The sequence below is a fragment of the Falco punctatus genome (genome assembly GCF_963210335.1).
Source record: "Falco punctatus genome assembly, chromosome: Z".
Taxonomy (NCBI): domain Eukaryota; kingdom Metazoa; phylum Chordata; class Aves; order Falconiformes; family Falconidae; genus Falco; species Falco punctatus.
In genome coordinates, this window is record NC_137586.1 from 3,567,599 (window position 1) to 3,594,243 (window position 26,645).

General features: G+C 48.9%; 1 protein-coding gene across 10 annotated transcripts in view; it reads right to left on the reverse strand.

Annotated features, from left to right (window-relative positions):
• Positions 1-26,645, reverse strand: part of CTIF (cap binding complex dependent translation initiation factor) — a 141,978-nt gene that overhangs the window by 113,575 nt on the left and 1,758 nt on the right. For 8 of the 10 annotated variants that reach the window (XM_080371589.1, XM_080371582.1, XM_080371586.1 and 5 more), the window contains one exon: positions 1,392-1,604. In XM_080371589.1, coding sequence (XP_080227715.1) covers positions 1,392-1,571 — 180 coding nt within the window. In that variant the 5' untranslated portion in view covers positions 1,572-1,604. Of the gene's footprint in view, positions 1-1,391; positions 1,605-9,686; position 26,645 lie in introns of those variants that run through there. The other 2 variants (XM_080371585.1, XM_080371583.1) reach the window with 2 other exon arrangements.

Here is a 26,645-nt window from a genome sequence, read left to right on the forward strand (position 1 = left end):
TACTCGAACTGCTCCTCCCAATTAAAGGCAAAACAAAGCCCTAGGGAGGCAGGGACTCATTTGTAAGCTATTAATAGACTTGGGCATGAAACAAGAGACAAAACAACCTGCAACAAAACTCTGCGTGCTGGAGGAGGTCATGGTCCTGAACAAACCCAGCCTGGACTCTGCTCTTCTCCCCATCAACATACCCCCAGCTTGGCTTTGCTACACAGTCTCGTTAGCCATTAAGCTAACGTTAAAGCTTAATGCAAAGTGATCCAAGGATCTCTGCTCGGGACCAGTCCCCCTTGCACCTCATATAGAGACAAAGACCCAGATCAGACAGCAGACCCCTGCAGCAGCTCAGACACATCTTAGCTACCTAATGATGGCCATACCCTTACACTTATGACCCTTCAGCCTTATTATTCTCACCTCATCCTCATAACCAGTATGTAAGTGGTCTCTAACCTACATACTTTATCCTACTGGGAGCCCTGCAGGGTAGGAAAGCACCTCGATCTCAAACAGAGTATGATGGCAGCCTTACAAGCCCAAGTGCATGGACCCAAGCCCACCACTCCCTGCACCACAGGGTCCTTATCCCTTTGACAGTTCACATCTTCAGCACGCATCTGGCACAATAAAAATTATTTCCCTCCAAACAGGAACAGTTTCAGAGGTTTCATTTCTCCCTGTGTTGGATGTAAAATATCCATTTTAGGAACCAACCTAACTAGGACCATGTCAATCCTAATGACAACACCAAGCCCTGCTAAAACCATAACCATCCCTCTGTTTGCTGGGTATTCCCATCCTCTGAAGTACAGAAATTTCGTTCTCTGACATAACCATGAAAGCAAGCAAACAGGTTACTCATTATACATATTAAAATGCCCACAAATATCACACTTCTGGGAAGCACTTGGGGCTTTCGATTGACCTTCTGGTCTTGGTTGTTTCACGGACACCCCTGTGCCTAAGGGCAGGAGCACATCTCACTACCAAGCATCCCCCCCTGCTGCAGCCCCTGCAGGTCTTCCCAATCCCTCCAGAATTTCTTCACCCTGGAGAAGTAGTTTGGCACGGAGAGAGGCATCCTTCATTTGCAAATGAAATGTCATTCCTTTGTAAACGGGAACCCTGGAGAAGTCAGAAATCTTTTGGGCATGCACCTTGAGACTATGAAAAAACAAAACCCAGTCAGGAGTCCTCTACCAATGGGCTGGAAACCTTATATATATATAGCCAAAGAAGCAAGCTGCCCCAAATCCACTGTCTTATTACATCCTGCTTCACATCCCAATCCTAGAAAAGCTACTTCAGCTGGACATGCATCTCCAACCCAGGCTACAAGCCACCAGTGTCCCCCAGCTTCTCTCCCACCCCACACTGTGCCCTTCACCCACCTGCGAGATGTGGGACCGTGTCTTCTCACTCTCACCGTCCCCCTCTGTTTTATCTGTCAGCAGCCCCTGGACCTGGTATTCCAGGACGTAGCTGTCAATGAAACGCTCCAGCTCCTCGATCTCCTGAGAGCGGCTGCTCCCCGCCTCCGAGGAGGCTGATGCCACCGACGAGTTCTCCATCCCTTCAGGAAAGATACCAAGAACGGAGGGGGCCTGAGAGAGCAAAATAAAAAGAGGCGAGAAATTATTTCCCCTGTAATTACAGAAAGGTTAAAAAAACAGCAGTTACCACGGGCAGGATACTTTTTGCTGTACATCCTCTTTTCCAATAACATTTATAATAATCCTAGGTTGTCACATTTAGAGTTTCCCTGTGTGCAAAACCAGTCCCACTTCTGTAATATTCCTACATCTAAAGGCAACTACAGACATTGTGCCTATCCTCCTTCTTAAAATGCAAAATAATGAAAACCTCCAGACACATGCAGAAAAGAAAAAAATTACAAGTTTAATTTACAAAGCCCATGGCATTAGCTGTGCTGGATAAGGGTGATAAGCTAGGCATGACGGACAAGGGTGTGAGGAAGAGGATGATAACTGAAAAACTTCTCTAGGATGGTAGCAGTAAATGATGCTGAGTGAACAGCACGATTGTAAATGGTCCAGTGACGACGTTTGCATGTGGAGGTGAAACAGCAATCACACCAGAATTTATTTTTAAAACCTCTCTCTCTCTGCAGGAGAATGGCTCTACAGGAGATGGAGAGGGTTTATGATGCTCTCCTTCCTATTACTCCATGGCTGAATGCCAATCACACCTTAAGGAAATGAAACCATCAGCTCCTGTACCTGGGCTGGGCACGTTTGCACATGAATTAAGCTTTGAACCAATGTCTTGCAGTAAGTCTCATGCTCCTCCTCCCCTGCGGCTGGGAAGGAGAAGACACAAGAGATCCCACCACACTGCAGGACACAAGGACTTAATCCTTCACCCTCTCCTTCACCAGGAGCTGGTATTGACTGTATGTTTTGAGACTAGTATAAAATTACCAAGCAAATTCGGAGTGAGTCACATGCCATCCAGAAGGGAAAGCAAAAAAAAAAAAAAGAAATCTGTTCTCAGCTCATGTAATTTCCAGCTCCTGAACTATTTCTCATCTGTCACTTCTGAACAATTGTGGCTTCATTTGGAAACTGCCAAGAACGAGCAGTTCTGGCCTAAGGATTTCATCTGCTCAAGGAATTATTCCCAAATGTGCCTGGACTGTCAAAAAGGTTCATTATGTAGATCAATATCACACATTAGCTCCTGAACAAAAATCATGTGGCATATTAAAAAGCAGAACGAAAGAAAAATAGACAAGAAAAAAAAAAAGAGGAGCCCCAGAGAGCACAAAGCCCTCAAGGAGGGCATGCTTCTCCCCTTTTAGCTAATTAGTGCCAATTACCATATGGAAACCATCAATTATTAAATAGAAATTGCTGAAGAAAGAGTTGGGAGAATAGGTGGCTGCAAGGAGTCCTGGAGGGCAGGATGGCGTGGGGAAGTGACCACGTGAGGCAGGGGACAGCTGATACAGGTGACATCACCTGGGATGCAGCACAAGAGTCAGAGGGCATGCTCCATCCCCTGGGGCCACACAGCACAAACACAAAGGGGGTTTGCCTATTTTAGTTTGCTGTGGGTTTTTTAAGGTGGCACTGGGGGCAAACAAGCTCAGGGTGCTGCCCCGGGGATGCTCCCCCTTGAATATCCATGATAAAGTACAAAGCAGAGCAATGGCTAACAGGACTCCACTTTCGGGGGGCTCACCACCACGGCCAAACAGCATTTTGCTGATTAGCAACAGCAGAGATGGCAGACTGAGAAGGAATGGGTTTGTCAGAAGCCACCAGGTCCGGCAAATGAGCAAGACCCATGTACCTGAGAGATTTATGGATCTCTAGTAGGCAACTCTAAATTATCTCACAGCACCTTCACCTCCCCGTACAGAAAACCAGAACTTTGCAGGAAGAACACTCCCGAATGTTTAAGGGTGACGAGCTACCCCAGACACCTGAGATAGGATCATCATTGTACACAAAGATCCCTAGAGCAGATGTCCAAGCACGGACAGCGAGTTGGTTGGCATCTAACCCTCGTAGTAAGATAAAAGACTAACAAGTCACAGCCTGTAATCTTTACATGCTTGGTGTGCACCAAGCTGGTGTGAATCACATAATGACAGAGACTGGCCACCCAACATGGATGTACCGGTGGGCCAGAGCCACTGCCAATACGCCACTGTCACCCAAACCAGGGTGTCGGTAAAGAGGCTCAACAAGCGAAGGAACATCTTGACTTTGTGGCATCTCATGGCACTCCCTGGTAGCGACCAGCTCTGGGTTTTCTAAATTTGTCCTTTGAATTCCCCCTCTGACCACACTCCCTTCCTATACGGGAGTTCATCATTAGCACCACACGTGCCTGATCCCTACGGAGTGAGGTAACACCCCAACTTGATGCTAAACCTCCTTTGGGCAAGTAGCTGAACTACAGACCTGAAGTCTTCTCCAGCCTGAATGGTTTTACAGTTCCATGAGATGATGTTCAAGGACTTCATCGCTTCAATTCTGCTTTGCTCTCTCAGCCTGCTTCCCATACTTCTTTCTGAGCAGTCTCACCCATTTTACATGAGTCTCTCCCACTTGTCATGCAACTGCCTTCTCCAGTTCCACCAGCCCACCCAGAGATATCCCAGCGCTCAGATGAGGGTTGTTTTGGTCACCATCCCCTAGAAGCTTTTTCAGCTACTGGGCTCTACCTAATTCCACCAAGTGTGAGACGCACATATATAAAACATGCTTGACAAAACCAAACCAAGATAATCACGAGTTTACAGAGGCCCATTCGCTGGTTCTTGGTTCAAGCAGCCTGGCCCTTCAAGCAGGACAGATTCTGGAGCACAAATGGTGGCCCTTCCTCCTTGGCAGGAGGAATCTTGGGAAGCCAAACATCCTCCTAGACCCAGACCAATTCAAGTCTACCTGCAAAGGTTTACTCTCCACACTGAAGCTAAACCTCCTCTCTCTTTCCAGAATTAACAATCTCTGCCAGGAAGGTGGTGTAGGATGGATGGTCTCCTGCTCTTCTTGGTGCCGCCTGTCAGGAAACTTCTGTGCCTGGAGCAGGTTTCCCATTACGCCTCACCTTCAAACAAAACATGCATGAACAAGAGGTTTTCAAAGAAAAATCCAAACCCACATCTGAGCATCAAAGCGGCTGATGTCTTCCCAAACCGAGAAAACACATGTTTTTGAGAGCTCTTCAGGGAGTGGCGGTCCCTTGGATCTGTGTTGGCACAGTACCTACCACCAAGGATTCCCAGACCCCAGATACACTCCTTAGTGATAATTAACAGAGAACAACCTCAAATGCACACTTTTTTCCTGTTCCCTCCTCTCTCCCTACTTTATCAAAGCACAAAGTCTGTAAGTTTTGGGGGTCTGAAAACTGCCTTCCTAACCTTTCCTACAAAGCCCATGCTATGTTCTTTACTGCGACCATAAAACAAGGAGTCAGCAGCAGAAAAAGTCAATAGATGTGTAAACTGATTATTATAACTTAGTAACTATGAGCATTACTTTAATGTATAATTATTATTAATAGCTGTTATTAAGAGTGATCTAAATGGGAGGTTCTTGCTCTAGCAAGATTATATAGTTTATGGCAATTATACAGTTTTACCCTTAATCAGCAAATAAACTCAGTAAGGAAGAGCATTTTTTGTGACGTTGGTACATTCATTCCCCTTCTCTCAAAGGTGTTCCAGGCTTGCTGAACTTGCGGGAGCAAGGGGTGAGTCTGAAGAGGTGAAGAGCAGCAATGGAAGGAACCCATTTGGGGGAAGATGGGTGGGGGGCAACAGCACAGGGGAACTTGCAACCAAAACGATGTAGAAGAGGTGAGACCGTGACGAGAAGACAACAGACATGCAGGGACAGCAAAGCATTTCCATCAGCTCACTGCAGTCTGGGTGAAAGGACCCCACGCGAACATCTTCCCCCAGGGGAGGTGCTCCAGCCATCTTCTCTCCAGCACAAGACAAAGCTTCTCCAAAACCTGGACTGCAGCAGGCTGGCAGCGCCGAGGCAGCACCACAGGGCAGCCTTACACAGCTCTTCCCCCAGGGTGGGACCCACCGGTGCCCCAGCCATCCCAAGGGAGCAGGGACTCCAGCCCCAAACAAACATTCCTTGAAGTGAGGAGGGGGGGCTTTTGGTCCAAAACATGCTGATGTGGCAACCTTTCCAGCAAAACTGCTGCCCATGAAGAGATCTTCTTAAAACAAACGTTGCTCCAATTCAGCAAGACAATCCAACATCTTAACCTACTGTTAAGCCAACAACTGCACACCTTCTCACTCCTACCCAAAGTCCAAGCCGGTCAGGCATCAGACAAGAAAACAAAATAAAGAGTTTGCTTTTGCCATTTTTTTGCTTCCATTGGACGGATGCTGAAAGCCTAAAATGCTTTCTCACACACGACAAGCTTCTTTGGAGGCCACAGCCTTCAAAGACAAGGGAACCAGGAGCACCACACTATCACTCGCACCCAAACAGTGAGAGCTGGAAGGGGATTTACGTGACAATTACCCTGCCAGGAGGTAACACTCAGTGCTGACTCCTAGGTAAGATGACTGGAGAAGAGCTCTGAAATACAGAGTTCAGGCAGAACTGCTTTATGTCGTACTTAGCATCAGGGTTCTCCAGGTTTAGGCACCTATATCAAAATTCGATTACCAAAAGGTTCAATGACCACCAAATCTCAATAAATGGCAAGTGCCCAGCGCATCTTTCCAACCACCAGCCTCAGCTTTTAGATACGGGTTTAAGTGACTCACTTAAGGTATCCCAGTTGAAAACCCCATGTCTATTCCTTACTTATGCTCCAGTTAAATACTGAAAATTTATCCCATGCCAATCCTCTGTTCCTCTGCAATTCCAATACAGGCAGAAGGAACGCAGAGTGGCCTCTCTCCGTAGAGGATTTATTCCCCAGAATGCCATCGCAGGCCAGCCGCTGGAGAGGGAGGCTGTGACGGGCTCCAGAGCCACCCTGACAGGTCACTGAAAGCCTTCTTCTTGCCATATGGGATTTATCATCCCAGGTTTTTCTAGGAACAAGCCTATAAAAGGCTGTCACAGTGCAAATCGTTCATGTACCAACGCAGCCACCTCCTTTTACTCTTCTGTGGTAGGACATCCAGTGTCCCTCTCACTTTCATTCTCCCTGGGGAGTTTATAATAAAAAAAATTTAAATCCTGCTGTGATCCAGCAGGTCCTTTCTCCTCTGAGGCATGTGGGACATGAACCAAGCAGCACCCCAGCAGCCCATAGGTTTATTTATCTGTGCCTGCATGGGATGAGGGTAAAATCAAACTGAAGAGAACCCCAGCAAGACCCAGGGAAAGGCTCCAGCGCCAGCCAGCAGACACCCTGTGAGCAACCAACAGTTTTCACATCCCTTGTCCACCCTCCAAAACCCACCCCATCGCTCTCCGCTCCCTACAGCGAGGACCTGTTGGACATCACCTCTCAGCCAGATAACAGCCTCTTCTGCTCGGTGCTTCGCTGGGGCAGGGCAGAGAGGATCAGCACGTGGTCAAACCCTCCATCATCACCTCCCCCACACTGTCTTCTCCAAAGCCACTGCTGAAGTAAGGAAGGAGGTTCCTTCAGCCCCAGACCTGGGAGAGATACTTCAACCACACATACCAGGGCAGAGCAGCTGGTGCAGAACAACTCTCCTAGTTCTTATCAGGTCAGGTGAAACCCTCCGTGTGCTTTGACCCTGCAAATAACCGTCCACCAGTTGACACTGGCAGCAGTTCATGCTGACGGACCTTTGACCGTCTGTGCTTGGGGTTTGAACCCCTGCCTATCAGCACGGCCACAGCCGGGGGGGCATCGGGTTTGCTTCCCAGCATCTCCTTTTAATGAGCTCCTTCAGCAGCAACATTTTCTCTCTCCTAATCCAACCCATTTCCAACAACAAGTAATTAGCAACGTGTCTTTCTAAAGCAGCGAGAGCATCCCGGTGAATGAAACGAGCAGTTTATCTTTATTGCCGGCAGCCAGCTTTTGTATCCAGCAAGCTGCAGGAACAGTTACTATGGAAAATGAAAGCAATCGAGATGAACCAAGACTCCCCGCATCCAGGTATTGCTGCGTCTCCACGAGCACAGATGAAGCATCATGTGTCTGGTTTGGATTTGCTGCTCCAAAGCCAGTATCTTTCGGAATGCCAAAACATAAAGTGCAGCAATGTAAATTATTATACCCTGGATCCGACCCTTTTCTAATTAAGATGTAAACACCTCTGAAAACCACACTGAGCGACCGCTGCTGGAGCTAGCCTTAGGCTTTTCAGATACTGATCCATCCACGGCTGGCTAGGCATTTTATATATTTCATCATCCTCCAGTCTCAGGTCTGGTACCCGGCGATGCAGAAAAGCCCAAGTGACAGGACAGGAGCCCAACAGCTGCCACGTTGCAGTGCCATCCATGAGCCTGGCTTGCAACTGAGTGGGCGAATGCTACAGCGCATCAAAACAGAGCCATTAAAATAAACACTGAAATAAAGGGAGCGGGGAAGGGAGGGGAAAAGAGGCAGTGCAAAAGGCCACAGAATCTGGCCCAAACCAGCTGCCTTGACACAGTGATCCAGCAAGAAAGGGAGAGGAATAACCAGAAAGCCAGAAAACCCTTGTTCTCACCCAGAGAATAATTTATTATGTAGCTTGCTTCACTGCAATGAGGAATGTTTTGCAGTTGGGAGGTGGATTTTTTTTTTCTTTTTACACAAAACCAAAGCCTCATCACCCTTAGGACCAAAGTCTTTCAGCATGTCAAATCTGTGCATGAGGCTGGAGAGGTTTTCCACCAGATGGGCTTCGTTGCCCAAGGGGAGATGTTACCTTTGGCTTGTGATGCATGTTGCCAAGAAAAAGAAAGGAAAACCTAGCATACAAATAAGAAAACTGCTATCTGAACTTCAGGGGGTGAATGTAGGTGAGTTTATGGGCCATCTGACAGACACCAGTCCCACCCTGTGGTGGGATGCTCCACTACACGGGATGCCAGGGCAAGGAGTCTGCTGGAGCATCACTCCAGCTGCAGCACAACAGCAAGGCGTGCGTGCTCTCTGTCCCCTGATTTTGAGACAAATTCAATATATGGAAATACATCAGCATGTCTAGAAATAAAACCCAAAACAGGTAATAAAAAAACCTCCAACCACCAAGGCCTGAATCAAGAACAGCCTTTTATAACCTACCTCTACATTGCTGATACTAGAAACAGTGAACTTGAGTCAGACATAATCCATTTTCACATTCTCTGCTTCTGCTAAAAGCTAATGGAACAAGAATCCACATTACATCTTATCCTTGTTATTTTTCACCTTTACAAAGGAAACGTTGCCAAATAAAAATGCTTGAAGAAATATCCAAAAAGCACAGATCTAACTCGTGTTCTATGATCTCCTCTTTGGACCTGCACTGTTTCTCCTTCAAGAGCACAAGGCATCGCACCGGCAGGCTGGGTAGGACATGCTGGTTGCAGGAATTATACTAGAAGACATGAATGAAGGATGTTCTCCCACCAGAAGAGCTTGTACATGTACACCGTGCACACGCATGTGCCCTGTCATGACGCATGGTGCAGGTAGCAATCCTCAGGCAAGCGATACTTGTATTTTGCCCAGCTCCTCCACAGTCCCAGGGGGTAAGCCCCGATCCCCGGTCCCAGGGGGTAAGCAGCAGCCAGGGTGCAAAACTCCCTGTGCAGGCAGCACTCTGCAGGCAGAGAGCACGGCCCACATCCTAAATAAAAGTATTGTAATAACGAGCTGATCCGTACACTTTATAATCGCACGTTTCGACCGTGGGCTCACACGCCAGCACCGGCTGCCACGTACTGTCTTTTCCAAATAACCAAAGGGAAACCATTATCAGAAAGTAAATCTCTTCTTTCCAGGCACCCAGGCAGTATAATGGGCACTTGGGCTGTGAAAAGCCCAGTAATCCTAAAAGATACATCCAACTCTAAGTTGAGATGTCAACCCGCTGAAGTAATCCATCCCACGGGTGCCTGCTGGTGGGGAGGGATGGGGCGGGAGCGGCATCCCCCGGTCAGCAGCAGGGCAGGCGTGGAGGGTGCTTAATCCCTATTAAACCATGCCCCTAGTTTGCTGGCAAAGAGCATTTTTGCACCCGTATGCTGGCTTTTAGCAGCATTCAGAGGACATACCTCGGCCACCAGCCAAAACGCCAGAGCTGCCACTCCAGACGGGTGGAGGGGATTTTATGCTAGGAGCCACCAGCTGGTCCTCTCCTCCTGGGAATCATAGAATCATCGAATGGTTTGGAAGCGACCTTTAAAGATCATCTAGTCCAAACCCCTGCAATGAGGTTCCTGCTGCTCCGACCAAGGGGAACAATCTTTCCCAGCCTCAGATTCGGTGATATTTGGGCTTGGATTACATGAGCAAACCAAGCTGTAGATTTCAAGGAGAGACAATTCTCTACGATCCAAGGCTGGCCTTGCTCACAAGGGATCTCTGTGCAGTCTGCCCAACATGAGCTGTCGAAATGGAACTGGAAAGAAAAATAATCCAGAGTAAACCTCTGTCATTTTGCAGAGGAAAAAGAAAATAAACAGCTTACCATGCCCCTCTCTGAGCTAATTAAACTCATTTGAAAGACTCCATGCACAAGTAAGTATATTCAGAGATCTCCTGAATCTTTAATTACCTTCAGTGCTAAGAAAACCAAAACCCTTAAAACCCCCACTCAACAACACCCACAAACAAACAAGATTTCCAAAACCTGCCTCTGGATCCTGGACCCCCGCTCCTCCACCGCATTCAAATGTTCGAGCTATAAAATAAGCAGCAGATTGGCTTTTACATCATGGCCACCCTGGGAGCATCAGCCATGGACCTTATTGATTTCCCATACAGGCAGTGGCCATGGCACCACCACCCATCAGAGCTCCTAAATATCTAGTGGAAAATAATTTGGGAAATTGGCAATTCTTTACATGCAGAAGGAAAAGAAGTCCCTTCCTCATAATGCTTCCGGTCTAATAATAATAAAGAGGCAGGGTACCAAACGAAGCTCTGAGGAAGCACAAAGGGACAGGAAAACCTGTGGGGTTGGTGTCCAACACCATGCGAGCAAATCCACTGTGACGCTGAGCTGGCCAGGGAATGGGGACATCAGTGTCAAAAAAGAGTTGAGCTTTCCAGGACCGCTGTCCCTGCTTCTGGCTTCCTCCAGATTTAAGTATATAAGAGCTGCAGCCGCTTGCAAGGACAGGGAAAAAGCCACAAGCAGCATCCCATGTCCTACCTACCTGTTGAACTTTCTGCTTGGGGGAGAATGAAGGAGTACGACACACACCCCAGAAAGGCATCCAACCTTCACACATCTAAGGAATTTAAGAACAGGTTTTTGACCCGGGATTGTGTTGATCACCAAAGCCTTCCCTTCACCTGGGGCTGGACAGAGTGTCCTCCTTAGCTCCTGGCCACACACACTGGACATGGTCCAGACAGCTGGTTTCCATCCAGCAAAGTGACTGTGTTATGGAAAAGCAATCCAACCAGAGGGACTCTCTGCATTAAACGCGGCTCCCTGAGACTGCTGTGGGCAAAGGGCATCACCTAAGACAGCTCCCACTGCTTGGAAGGATGCCCTTGCAGACCCTAAATACATTTTTTCAGCCTATGAGGATCTCCTGCACATTCTCCCACATAGTTTCCCATAGCAATCAGGAGAGCAAATGTGACACCCGGGTTTTGCACCAGGCTCCCAGCAGGTACCCTGGGGAGGGACGTGACCCAGTGCGGGTACCACAGCACCCACCACCAAGGCTCCTGCTGAGCCAGCGGATGCTGCTGCGTGGCAGAGATAGGCTCCAGCTCCCTGTGGACCCACCACGCTGGCTAAAGCCCCAGCAGCAGGCAATGTCCAGCCCTGGAGAGGGCTCTCCAAGTTTCTCCAGACCCTCTCCAAGTTTCACTTTGCCTAAGTGGCACAGATCGATGACACAAGCTTAACCCTCCTCTCAAATCCAGCCCCAGCTTTTAGCTCTGTCCAGTGGCTCATGAGACAGCTTGAACCAATTCACCAGGACAACCCCTCCCTCAAGGAACTAGTCCACAAATACCAAGGCAAAGCACCTCCCCAGACAGGAATCTTCAGAAGTTACTGGCCAGCCACCAGAGCCTTTTTGAGGCTTGAAGTGCATTTTTTCACAATCACTCCCAGACTATCACTCTGCTGGCTGGATGCTCTGCAGCAGCAGCGAAGGCACGCATCTCCCCAGAAGCCGCACTCCCCCTTTGGTTATTCCCCTCCCTGAATCACAGCAAGTGAGGGGCTGTGAGAAGCCAGCGATAAAGATGGGAAGAGCAGCCCGCCAAACCCCAGGGGGTAAAGATGCTGCACTTGTACGGCTACACTTCTTGCCCAGGGGACCACTGTGTTTGATTAATAAGAGGTAAATGAAGCAGCTCAACTCAGCTGAGCCTGGAGGACAGGGAGGTTTTCATTAATACAAAGCAAACTGCAAGACAGGTACTTCCAGGACACGACAGCTGACCTATTTTGACATGAACATGAGAACAAGTGAGCTTTGGGAGTGTCTATTTACCTCCACCAGCAGCAACAACAGTCTGGATGACTGGCCCAGACCAAGACAAGATGCTGAGCCTTGGGATCCACCAGCCCTATGTCCTAACATGCCCTGCTGTCAGCGTCCTTAACATCACCCCCTTCTGCCAACCTCAGCTCTCAGGCACCCTGCTGAGCCACAGCATCACTGCTGGTGTCCTGGGGACAAGGACCTCAAGTTCATCCCAAAATGTCCTTGAGCTGCTCTTTATGAAATGCTCCATCCATCACGGACCCAAGTGCAACACGTGCTGCACGTGTGATTGGGATGTATCGCTGGCTCCTCCACCGTGCCGCACCTCCCTCTCTTGTAAAATGCAACAAGCCCTGTTTGGACTTACCTTAAATGCTTGGCTTTCCCTTCTAGCTCAGGGAGGAAGAAAGAGGTCTTGGAACTTCAAGGTGCTACTGCATGGAAGGCATCACAGATCTAGAAGGTCTTTGATGAACGTCCGTTTGGCCTTATCAGAATGCTTCTGGGGTACCTGCACTCAGTAAAAACCCAGAAGCTCAGAAAAAGCAGGCCAAGAAGGCACCAAAAGCAGCTTTTTCCCCATAAACACAGCCTGGCCAGGGATAGTGCCAGGAATACTTATTTTGGTAAGTTTGACTCCTGACCCAAAGGAAACACTGTTTCTACAGGGTTGGATGATGACTGGAGGACCTGGGACCACCTGCAGATATCAAAGACCAACAGGATCCACCTTTCAGGCTAGCTGTGTCCACCCCAAGACTCCACCTGCAGTAGAAAACCCATGAGCCACGCCTAGGACCAACCCTCAAACAGCAACTGGGGGACTGAATGCATGAGGACAACCCAGAAACACATCCACGAATTAGTTTTACAGTACTTTTTTGTTCTTTCGTTGAAGGGTCCTTCACGTTCATCATGAAGGTCCTCCCGTGAAAACCTCCACCATGCAGCAGCCCCACTGAATACAGCTGCAGGGACCAAACGAGTTCAACCCAGGCCACGTCAGCATCTGAGAAAGTCCCCTCCTGCACCTCCCTGCACTGGCCAGCCTCTGCTTACACAGAGCAATTAACAGCCCCGAAGTTAATCATAACGAGAACGGGGGGGGAGGACTGCAATTGCAACAAAGGGAAGCAGCATCAGCAGTTTCAGCAGGAACATCATAGCAGGACGCCTGCTGTTCATGTATCTTTGACCTAAGAGGTACAAAAAAAGAACCCAAACTATTCAGCTTTGGGAAAAAAAGAGGTAAGGGAGAATTTGATTAATCAAGAGACTGCATAATGCTATACATCCAGATGGTATCTCACACTAAAGGGCCTTGCAGGTGGAAGCCCACTGTTGCCAGCTCTCAGACGCCTGTACAGTACAGGTCTCACGAGGGCATCTGAGGGATGTTTATGACCCACCAATTAACTAGCTGAGCTTAACAAGGGACTGGAAAAGGCACTTCTGGAATAAATTACACAATACAAGCGATCAAGAAAATAAACTCTGTGCCTTAGCCCTGAGTTACTGCAAGCACCTGGAGACTTCAGAGGAAGACACAACAAACGCCAGCGTTACCACACCATGCCGGGACTTGGGGCAGGCTCTCCCCGCTCCTCAGGGCTCTTCCCTCTTAGAGGGACCTTGGAGAAACCCTGCGCTGGCGGAGGACCCCCAGTCCACAGGAACACCCTGCTGCTGGTGAGCACCCACACACAGCCATGACATCCAGAAGCAGCCTAATGCTTTCCAGCACCAGGAACCAGAGGTGACACCTGGCACTCCAGCCCCAGGTGTCCCCTCCTCTGGCATGGGGTAAGGGTCATGTTTCTGCCACACCTTTACAGAAGCAAAAGGCTGAACCCATCAAGTAATAATTAAAATTTTAAAAATCACTTGTTTGCCAGCAGCCCAACTTTGACTTCGTGAATTTTAAATAGTTTTGGTCAAGTCATTGCAGCCAAAACACTGGGAAGAAAATGCTGGAAAGAGTTCTTTCACTTTTTTTTAGGGTTTGGAATTTTTAAACAAAGGGGTTTTACTTTCATTTCATGGTGATGTACACTAAATTTCCACAGCGCTTTATTATAGTGTAAAAAGACTTAAAAACTGATTTAATTTTGGACTGAATAAAGCCTCTTTGATTTGACATTATTTTGTTTCCTGTTCTAATGAAATAAAAATACCTATTTTCACTGGCCCCAGTTAAAAATCCTCTTATCCCCCACAATTACCCTTACTATTGTAATTTTTCTACAGGCTAATTAACTGGAAAAACAGAAAATACAGTTAGCATCAATTATTTGCACTATCCAATCTATGCGCTGATGTTGAGGAGTATCCAGAATATCTGAGGATAATTTGGGGTACCCCGCCCAAAGGATGCAGCAATGCTCCAGGACAGAAGGCGTAAATTGAAGTGTTACTGCAATTCACATATATGCTAGAAAGTCACAGGAACCTCAGGAAACTTCACATCCTTTTTTTTTTTTTTTTTTTTTTTTTCCTCCAAAGAAGAGGGGAATATGGAAAATGGGAACCCACATCCCCTCAAAGAGAGGGGGGACTGCTGTAGCCCCAATTCTGGAGGCAAGGTGCGATGCATGGCACAATCCCAGTGCCAGCCCTCTTGGGCTTTATCGTCCCAGCAATCCCTCTGTTTTGACTTGTTCCCAGCAACTCCACAGGCTGCTCTGCCCCAGGAGGAAATATTTACTCTCCAGTGACTATCAGGCATTGCACAAGATAACACCCAGGGCTGCAGAAACCCCAACACACATAAAGCCTCTCTGATGCTCAGATGATGCCCGGCTGCATCCTCTCCCACTCCCTTTCAGGTCAAACTGGATCTTGTACATGACACGGGGATTAAAAACTCCAGGTGCTCAGGATAATGTTGCTGACTTGTTGTTTTTCAAACCACTCTGCCACCAAGCCCCAGCGGTGCTGCTAACCTCTCTTGATCTCGTCAGGTGGTTCAACCGGGAAGCTTAGCGGTAAGCCCTGCTCCTGCAAGGAGGCACCGACTTATGTCAGGTTATTCTCTGCCCAACGGGGACCGCAGAAGCTTTCCAACGGCACAGGGGTAACTCCCAACTTCAGTTTTCAGAAAGAAAATTAAGTTTTTAAACGGACAGAACTCACCCCAAGATGCAATGTTTTGTTGTTGGGTTGGTTTGGGTTTTTTTTTTTCTCTCTGAGGCTTTATTTTACTTGTGTTGAAGTAGCTGTTAAATCCTGTTAACATGCTGCAAATCCGTCTTGCTGAAAAAGAATGTGGCACCTTTAAACGGTAACTGGCCTGTATCTGTACCCAGAAAACCCCCTATGAACAGGAAAGGGAGCAGGCAGGGAAGGAAGAATCAGCAGCAGGGAGTGCAGGGCAATCGAAGTGGTCTGGCAGAAGGTAAAAAAAGAAAGGGATAGGGAACAACAATAAAAAAATGGGATAGGCAACAACCAGAAAAAAGGTACAGGCAACAACCCTGCATCCACAAATGGGGCAGAAAGCATCAATGCACAATTTTCACCCATGAACTACAGCGGCCAGAGGATTTCTGCAGTAAAGAGGATGCATGTGTACAGTCAGGGCAGGGGGAAGAGGTGGTCATGGTGAAGAGCTGAGTTGCAAGCAAACACATGCAGGGGGAACACCTGGAAGGTACGACAGGCTAGGGCCACTAAACCCAGCAGGATGGCCGTCAGAACAGGAAAGGCAGTTAACATGTATCGCACTGTATCTGGCTACAAACCTTATTCTCTGGCTCTACCTAGCCTGAGCAAATGCATAATGTTATTAAAAGACAGATGAGAAATCAAACAGCAGTTGGACAAACCAGGGAAGCCTCCCGAGAGCCAAGGAATCGTGCACTATCTAGGGAAGAGTGAGATTATAATAATTAGGTCAGTTGGTGATAAGCCTTCTCAGTGCACACATACACACACAGGCTGCTGCCGTGATAGAAAGTGGTGATGTCCCTGAGGAGCTGAGAAAGCCAACAGCAATATGTCAGGGGCATGGGAAGGGCTGGTAGCAGAAAGACCTCCAACAGCAAAGCACTGCAGCAGCTCACCTCAAGGTCTTGGGATCACAGCAGCAGCATGGGAAACCACGTATTAGAAAATATTAGGAAATTCCTTCACTGCGAGCATGGTTCAGCACCCAACTGGTGACCCAAGGGGGTCTGCAGTCTCCATCCTTGGAAACAGCATCAAGACTCAGCTGGATGAGGCCCTGAGCAGGCAGGTTTGATGCAGAAGCTGGCCCTGCACAGAGGGCTGGACCAGAGGACTCTCAGAGGCTACTGCAATCCAGAGTAATGCCAGGATCTCTCCTAGGGAGATCTTTCCTTAGCCCAGACTTCCAGGACAAAGTCACCAGGTCTTACCTCCAACTTAATCAAAACTAGAAGAAAGTTCTTCCCAGCAGCAAGTGGCCCAGAAGTCCAGGCTGACCTTTAGTAGAGGTAACAGAGTTTGATGTGAAGCTCAAATACTCGACAATCACTCACAGCCAGCAAAGCTCCAGGAGGCAAAGAGGATGGTCCTGTACAGCCTACGCACGCACCTTTCCCTGTAAAAAGGGAGCCAGAGGCTTTCTGTTATCCATCGCTTCCTTCCTGGACGTTTGCCATCAGCTCTGCCCACCCTGGCAGCCTCGGGGCTCAAGGACTTGAAAGAACCCCAGCTACAGCCCCAGAGTGGGAGCTGCACCGAGCTCACGGCCAGCTGTTTGACGTTGGACGGAGCACACAGGAAAGGGAGACCAACGAGGAAGATGTGCTCACTGCCCTGACCCCCCTCCTCTCCTTAACCCCACCTGTACCTCGCAAAAGCCATCACCAGGCTCTGACTCGGCCACCCCACACTAGGGCCAACCCTCCAATCCAGAAGACAGAAAAAAGTCACCTAGTGCTTGGGCTTTAGGGTCTCCCTCCAGATGGTGACTTGCATCAACACCTCCCCCACCACCACTTTCAAAAAACTTGGTTTTGTCGACAGTGAAGGCAGATACTCCTTCACTGGTGTCTCCAACATTTTTTCTAAGCTGCTTCTCTGCGAACACCTCACCAATACTCCCGCTTGCCCCTACAACCTTCATCGGCTCCCTGGACAGCTCAAGGCAACACACACACCAATATGAGATGCTCTTGTGAAGCCTCAGGCTTTCAGACCACACAGCTGTCCTTCCAGTAAGCTATGTTGCTACCAGCAAGCTTTTCCCAACTGCCGAGCATTCCACCAGTACATGAATTCCACCAGGACTTAACTACTTCAGAGACTGATCGATCGAAGTTAAACCCAACCTTCACACCAGAAGAGTATCCTACAGACTCAGCTGCCCTGCATGTGTTTCATGTAACCATGAAGTTCCTGCAGTCACTACGGTTCACTAGTCAGCAACCAGAAGCCCCCCCTTAAATACACACAATATTTTTCCATGCTCCTGGGTCATGCACAAAACCTCATGCGCGATCTCACATCCAGCCTGCAAGCTCCTCTCGTTAGCTTCCCGACCGGTGCTCCCATTTGGTTGTGTACTCCAACCGACCTCCAGCACATTAGAAAACAGGGGCTACAGCTTCTCGTGTACTTTGAATCCAAGTTCACTGTTTTTTTTGTTAAAATAATTGGCTAATCAAACCCACTGCTTCCAAGCTGACATTCCTCCTAATGCTTTAATCAATAAACAGAGATGCTCAGAAGAGAGCTAATATGGCCTGAGTGAGCGCAGGTGCTGCGAGGACAAGGCTACAGCTTTTCATTCGTGTCCCTGGATGACGTGGAAGAGACCTGAGAAGAGAGAAGCCGAAAGCACACAATGGATGTGCCTACTGTAATGAACCGGATAAACAGAATCAAGAAAGTAGGTGGAAAATACAATCTGAGGCTGCTCAGCCTACGGAGCGGAGGAGAGGGAGGCTTTATTGGTGGCTGACACTTCCCGTCAAGCTCACTGTAATGCTTGTAGATACGTGGAAAAGGTCAGAAGCATTAAGGGATGGAGGGAAGGACAATCAACAGATCCACCTCTTGACACACAGTCAGACCCGAGAGTCACACCACCAGGTGCTTTACAACAACCACACTGGTTAACGAACGGCCTCTGACAGGTTCATGATTTGATTGGATTTCTTAAAAGAAAAGAAAAAAACACAAACACAAGCAAGCAAAACCCAGGCTGGGTTACTGAGGCATTTCTAGGTGATGACCAACTTCAGACCTCGCAGCACACCCTATACCTCCATGCAAATACTCACCTTGGCTGCTCAACACCCACAACTCTTCAAGTTTTTTCACAACATCAGCCACCACCTTATCACGAAGAAAGGTTAAAGTGCTTCCCATAAAACCTGACTTGAACGCCTGTATTGTCTCACAACAGCCAGAATTAGACAAGACAACACGATGCCCCCAGGCACCCACGTTCCACCTGCTGCAGGGGGCTGGCCCAGGGACTCAAGGAAGGAGAAGTATGATCTGACACGGGCATTACAAGAAGCAATAGGCTTAGTTTTCTGGGGGGTCTTGTAAAAATATCCAGATTATCTCAGAGTTTGCATTTACTTAATAGAGACAGCTTAACCCCCAGCATACCCATTAGCGTACACCCGTATTTGTTGACTACCAGACCGAAGAGATGGCTTCCTTCCAAAGTGCTTCCTTCGTCTTTCCAACCACCCTTTTTCCTTGTGTATTTATGGCTGCACCACCAGGAGACAGCCTCCTCCATGCGTTTCCCATGGCAAACAGCACCTTGAGAAGGTAAGCAATGTGAGGGGCAGGTGAAACCTGCCTCCTGCAAGGCTTCCACACCTTCTCCAGAAACATCTGGCTGAACTGGATGGGTCTGATTCAACAGATCCCAATAAAGATCAAATGTAATTTCTGGGTCCTGGGCTGTGTGCTCCTTACCCCAAGATTTTCTGCTGTTCTGGGGCACTTAGCATGATACCTTTGCCACCAGCAAACACACTTGGCTGTTCAACATGAGGACTCCCAAGTAGCCCCTAGGCACTTGGAGGTACCTTAGCAGTGCTTCAGCCGTGCTGCAGAAGCTTGGTCTGGCCCTGCTGAGCAAGACTAATATTATCAAGCTATTAAAAGCTCTGCTGGCACCGATCCCATGACATGAGGCCATCCCCCACCATGCCAAAAGGCCTCAGTTTTCAGTCCTTCTCCAGCAGCTGGCACAGCAGGGTCACGACGAAGGTCCGTACCAATAATTACAACGCTTGCTGCCAAATGAGGTGTTAATATACACCAAAAAAAAGCTTGAATATTGTGATCACCAAAGAAGTCCTTGCTCACGGAGTATGAGCTCCAGTAAAGTCACGTCTGGAGTCACCAATGTTCTACCAAAGGCTTGTGAAACTAAAATTCACCACTCACTGTAATTCAGCCATGTCAAAGTGGGATCAAATGCTGCTGCATGCACCACACAGACCAAGAGTGAGGACAGACCTGTCACTGTAAGCTACCGGAGAAACAGTGCCCAATCTCCAGCAACACCTGCTCACGAAAGATTGCTCCCTGCCAGAGCCAACCCAGGAGCTGGGAGACCACCCGGGAGAGTGACCGTCAGCAAAGGACAGTAAAGGCATGGGACTGCCGCCGCGGAGGTAAGATCTGCCCAGCATGGATTCCATCACATACATCCTCAGCGGAGATCCCATCATGTACAAACTACTACTCCTGAGAGTAACAATTTGAGAGAAGATAAAATCTGAGACAAAGATTAACGCCTACTCCAAGTACTCTATAAAACAAAGGAAGAAGCAATGCATGATGGAATTTCCTGAGCAGATCAAAATTTCTTTCAAGGTTTGAGTCCCTGGGTTTGGGAGGGAGAGAAAGGCTTCTGGGGGGCTTGGGAGTCTCTTCTTTTATTTTCCCTTTCTCCCCTTTGAAAAGAAGCAGTGTTTGCAGCCAACTGTGCTGGCTTCCAGGACAGGAGAACAATTAACCCTGAAACTAATGCACTTGGTTTTAATACAGTACCCGGCACGCCAAATGCCCGGTATCACTTAGAGTGGCAGACAATTTAGTGACTCTCTCGCTGAGCAGCATCCTCTGAAAGCCCTGTGGAGAGCAAGCAATGCTTCCTCCCTGGTATTTAGCAGCTGGTTCAGCTCTGCCGTGAAAGGCAAGCTGGCAGCAGTCCTGCACAGAGCGAGCGTCATCATCCATCCATCATCCACACAGACCTCTCCCATCAGTGCCTGGGCACGTACAGCATCCTTCGGCAGCACCGGCAGCACAACCGGAGTCACCTCCTCTCCCTGGTGAGCCCAGGCCATCAATTTTCATCAATTTTTTTACAGCATGACTAGGCTAGCCCCCAAAATTTCACTTGGCTGGACTTGCCTGCCTCCCCGCAGACGTCTGCACTCACGGATGAGGAGCAGAGCAGGAGACCCGGAGCTGCTGCAGGTCTGGCAGCGTGTCCTCCTCGCTGCATTACTATTCTCCCCGGCAAAGGGAAAGCTCCTGCTGACAGCTCATCCTCCCCCACCGAGCCCTTCCCCACCGAAACGTGCGGTGAGGAGGCAGGCAGGCTCCTGCTGAATGAAGCAAGCGTAAATGAAGGTGCTCAAGGAAAACCTCGGGAAAGTCAGCAAGGATGACTGTGCAAACCAGAGCAGGGGAAAGGCTGAATCACTTCCTCCCCCAGAGCCCTAAATAGAGAAGAGCGTAAGGAAAATCATTCTCTGAGCTGACAAAAAAGGAAGAGAATCCCCAGTTAAAAAAAAAAAAAAAACAAAACACACAACATAAATCAACGTGCATACAGTGACAGCAGAAGGGGAAGGGACAGAAAAGGCAGCCCTGTGCTGCAGCTGTAACAGGAAAGGCTGTCAGGAGCAGAGAGGGGAAGAGCAGCACCCCCGGCTCCTTTGGGACCTGGGGGTTCACTAATCGCTTTAACAGCAGCTTCAGCTCCAAGGCAACTTCATGGACCACTGATGATGCCAAAAAGCCACTGCACTTGCTGCCTCATCTCCTTCAGACAATGCTGCCAGCCGCAACCTCAGTCTCGATGGGAAACTGCAGCGAGCCTGGGCAGAGCCTGGCCAAGCTTTTGGGGACAGATTTTATCCACCCTGCAGCCTGCAAACACTCTGTGCAAGCTTCTAGGTGGTAGTATGTGAAACGTCACTATCGGGAACAGTATCAGCATAATGCCTGACAACCCATGCCACCATACAGGCAGCAACGCTAAGCTCAAGGCTGGAAAACCCTTCTTAACCGCAGGATACTGGTACAGGCAGGAGACTCTGGAGAGAAATCAGCCACCAGCTTTTCACTCCAAGCTTGGAGGTCATAAACAAGCACAGAGTCCTGGGACAACAGCGTGGCAGCATAGAGGCAGCATAGAATAGGATAGTTTGGGTTGGAAGAGACCTTTAAAGGTCATTAGCATCATCTATCACACCCTACCTGGCAGCATCCCCACAGCCAGCTCTTCCTTCCCCATGTTCAAGAAGATTCCGATTATTTCCTTGAAGAAAATTTAGTGAATTACTGAAGGTACTTCACAAGTTAACCAACCCACTTGCACCCAGAAAGCTAATATTTAAGCTCTCAGTTGCTGCAGCCTCTCCTTGTAGGCAGGGAGAAATCTGGATTTCCCTTTTCCACCCTCTTTCTTACAGCCTGTAAGTTCTCATCTTTGAAACCTGCACTCCACTGTCAAATCTGGCTGAAATTAGTCCCTGGGTTAAAAAAGCTTCTGGAGGAATAGCGAGTGACAGCCTTTCTGAGTGCATAAGCCTCATTTCTGTTAATTGGAAAAAAAGAAAAAGGCAAGTACAGAAACAGAGAGGAGAAGCTTCAAAGTGCCTGCTTGCAGTCAATAAATAAATCTTTCACCCCATGTAATAAAAATATATTTTTAAACAAACAAACCCAAAAACCCAAAAGCTGTGCAAATATCCCTTCTTGCAGCTGATTCTGAGAAAGACGACGTGTGCTCTGCAGATGCTCCAAAAACCAGGAGGGAGGGAAAGGGACCAGCACCCTGGGGTGAATCTCTGCATTAGGAGCATCCAGGCAGGGAAGGATGCTGTGGCTCTGCCGACAGCCAGCCGCTCCATAGGGCTACCATGTCCTGGGTGATGCTCTGAGCACACGCAAAGGCAGGAAAAAACGCTCCTCTGCCTGCACCCGCCCAGCAGGGGGATGGACAGAGCAGGGATGCAGGAAGGGATGGAAAACTCGCTGTTTACCCGAAGAGCTTTCCAGAAGCATGTGTTTCATTGCAGAGCTGCCATCAGGATGCGAGAAACTGATGGTCTCAAAAGAAGGGGAAAAAGCTGCCGGAGAAAGCCATCCATCACCTCGCCACAGCTGGTCACCTGCAGCTCTTCAGCCTCCTCATCCACACCTGTGGCTTCCTTTTCCTTTAGAGGCATCTCTAGGAATCACGGTGAGACCCCACAGACCCTGAAAACTCCACCTAACTCATCTACTGGCTCGCATGATGAAACATGCACATGGCAAGTAAAATAATCATTTCCAAAAGCACCCCAAGCCTCCACATCCTGCTGTAAAGCATCCAGCTGCAAAAATTACTGCTGCAAGTTTTAGAATCACCAGCCTGACTTCCAGAGCCAGAGAAAAATGTAATCAAAGGCAACTCCAAGCTAACTGTCCAGCTGGGAAGAGACATTTCTTGGACCACTGATACACCCTGATTTAAGGGAACACAGCTCCCATGGGTGCAGGCATCCACCCCTGTCTCTTCTCACCATACAAAGCAAACACCACCTTAAGCATAAAAAATTTCTCTGTTATTCAACTCCAGCTGACAACCAAAGCACAACTACAACCCCTCCTGCTTTCTTCTCCTCTCTTGCCCAGGTACCCAAGATGGTATTTTTGATGGCATGTTATTAAAATCCCCTCTGGCTTCATTGCGGCTGGACACAGCGCCCAAGAGCCTTCCAGCCCAGGGGGTGTATTTCTGGCCACATAACGCAGGGGGATGCCAGCACCCAAAAGCAAAACAGCATTTGCAGACCACTGCTTGGGGCTGGCTCGGTTGGACCTAGACTACATCACAGTCCACCAGCAACCGGAGTGCACGCTTCTCTGCAGAACAAAAAAAGCTTTTAAAATTCACCCCACGATTATTCCTGCAAGATCTCCCATTAGCAAACACTAAGATGCCTTTTCGCAGGCATAAAGCACCCTTCAAAGCCACCTGCAGAAGGTGGTGGCCCCAAAACGGTGTCTCCATGGACCAAGGAGCAGGAGCAGCTCGCAGCGCACCCCAGCTCCGGTCTCGCCCATGTCTGTGCCACCCACGACCAGCTCCACGTTGGCAAAGCTCCGGCCTCACAGAGGAGCTGCTCAATGCTCACGACAGGCAAGACCCCTGGAACACCTGCAGCGCATTCCAGCTGAAAAGCATCCTGCTTGCAGAGGCAGACTTACGAAATTTAATCAAGTAATGCAAAACACCTGGGCTCATACCTACTTACTTGCAGAAGACCATCTCAGCACTAGCCTAGGGATGGGTGCCACCCCTGCCGCGTGGCATGGCACAGCCAATTGGTGACACCCAGACACCGCCGTGCCGCAGCCTCCCATGCCACCCTTCCCACACCAACCCAGCCACTCGCCTCCCGTGCCACTGTGCCGGCTACCACCCAACGCAACCGGTGGCAGAGGGATGGCAATAGCTTGCTTGTGAGCATCAGCTTCTCCCAAGCATCTCCCAAGGTCCCAGTGAACACAAGCCAAGCAACACAGCTCCTCCAGGATTTCATGAGTTCAAAAGCATTTTTCAGAATTAATTATGAACCCCATTCATGGTTCCCCATCGCAGCCAGGTGGGGAAGCTGGTGGGGAAGCTGTGTGTTTCCCTGTAGCTCCCGCTTTGGCACAGGGCAGGCTCCAGTGGTGGTGAAGCCTTCCCAGGGCAGCACAGGCTGTACAAACCAGTCCCAACGAGCCAGGCCAGCTCCAGAAGGAGGGGGAAGGTTGGCTGGTTTGGTTTTTGGTTGTTGATTGTTGGGGGTTTTTTACATTAAGGCCAATTAAAATTGCTGGTAGAGAAACGAGAAGCCTGTGGGTGCCCATGTGCATCCTCAGGTCACCCAGGCATGATGTGACACCAAGGGATGGGGCACACCACAGTGCTGCTCACCTCCTCTCCCCATTCCAGGGACATAACTGCCACAGACATGTCATCCCACCCATAACCCTTTCCGTCCTGCCACCTGAGACACGCAGATGAATTCCACCACCACCCAGCGGCACGGTGGACGCAACTGTGCCCGGGAAGAAGGCAAAGCTGAGCTAGTGCTGGTGGCCACAGAGGAGACGCCCTCGATAAATTGCTGCATGTTATGAAATACTCTTGCGGCAAGCTCCCGGCCGACAGGCAAGGCAGGATTTGGTCCTGCAGAGATAGCAGAGGCAGAAGTTTAGTTGTGTCACCACGGCTTCTCCTACCACCTAAGAAACCAGGTTTTTCTTCTCCTCTACCACAGCTGCTACGTGCCTGGGGGCCAGGCCAAGGGTTGTCTCTGTAGGAGAGGAGACAGGAGCGATGGCTCTTCTGAAGTAAACATGAGACTACCAGTCAACCTGCGGTCCCTAAAGCCTCAGATGACCATGGACTGCCTCAAAGAAGCAGTCTCCAAAAGCTAACCTGAACAGCAAAGATCTCAAAAAGCCATTGTAGAGGCACCATTCCCATTCCCGGCTGCCGTTGGCATACTCTACATTGCAGAAGACCAACAATAACGACGCAGAGTCCAGCAAGCTGAGACCGTGGCACAGCCCAAGGCAGACACGGAAGAAGCAAATTCTCTCTTTTTATCAGGAAAGCTGATGGTTAAATGCACAAAAGTTTTGAGAACATCCGATGTGATCCCCATCTCAGTCTGAACTGAGCAGGAAACATATTAGGATCACCAGCAGGGCACCTATATTGTAAATGACTCTCTCTATATATATATGCACACACATATATATCAATAAAAAATAAAATAGCCGGTCTCTCAAACAAACAGAAAATTATCGGTTAGCTAAACAAGCCCTTTATTTCAGATGACTCAGTAATGCACTAATTATACTCAGGTAGCAGAACTGCACCTTCTCTGAGGAGTTTCACAAAAACATCCCCAAGCATTTATGGAGATTACCCATCCGGAAGCCTCGATGCATCCTGATTTTCAGGACAGAAACGGTTGTCCTTTCCCCAGCCTGATGAAGACCAGGAGCTCCCCCAAACAGAGCAGCAGACTGTTAACTCTGAAACTTGACAATGGCATGTGTCTGCCAAACTGAAGAACAATGAAATCATTAGCAGTATTTAATTGTTCCCCAAACAGCTACTGCAATAGCTCATCTGCTGCCCCCAGCTTCCACAGAAACCACAGGGTCTTGCTATACTTTTAGGTATAGCTCTTCACAAATACACAGGACCCCAAAGATTCACTTGAGCAGCAAGATCATGAAATTAGGTGAAGTCCAGGAGGGTTTTCTCGCCACTCTGCAGGGACCTGCAAGCAAAAACTCAGCCAGCGATAACTACCACAATTTCACACCGCTCCTGCTGGGAAAAGACCAAGCAGCAGCAAGGACGGCTGCAAGGAGAAACAGGAGGGAGAGGCCCAGAACGAGGAGGAAGGGGAGAGTCAGCACAGCAAAACTTTTCCTCACCAGGAGAACACAGTGGAATGAACTCAGTGGAGCACTTCACCCCAAAGCAAGGATGCTCAGCAGTTATTTTTCTCATCCAAGCCCGAGTGCTGAAGCAGGGACATCTGGAGATGAAGCTCAGCACCTTGTCATTTTCCCTTCCACAGTCTGGATCAAGGGCTAACAACTATCAAGCATGTTTTCATGCTCTGCACGTTGGGGTTTTTTCACAACTCTCAGGAACCCTCTGTAGACCATTCCCATCCCATTTTCCCATTTGTGCTGCAGGAATGAAGGTGTGAAAGCCAGCCAAGGCCCTCAGGTGGCTCGCTCCTCTCCTAAATCCCACTGCAGAGGCAGAGCTGGTGTTCAGCGCATCTCCACAAATGGTTTCTCCGGTCTCCCATCAGCCAGGGAGCTCCTGGGTGCTGGGCTTTACCCTCCAGCTCACCTGAGACAAGTCGTTTCCCCACATCACCTTCACCCGCAGCATCCCACTGCTGCTCCTCTGCTTTCCTTTAAAAGCAACCTGAGATCTTATAAATGATAAAAAACCATGTTTCCCAAGAGCTGGACAAGTCCCACAGCACTTTAACCACAACACCTTAAATTTGCAGAGCCCTCCAGCGCAGCCCCCACTTCGCAAGGAGGGCTCGAACAGAGCTCAGAGGGAAAGAGCTTTACACACCAGCACAGCCTGAGCTCCCCAAAACAGACACTGCTCGTCTCTCTGCCAAAGATAACATGCTTAACACGGGGAAACCACAGCCTACAAATTTTACACAAGGCTTGAGGGAATAAAATCCGCTGCAAGGTTTTCTCTTGGACCCCAGCATCAGCATGGACAGAGCAAAGCCTTTATGGTCCTTACAGGAAAAAATAATGTGGATCAAGACAATGAAACAGGTTTTT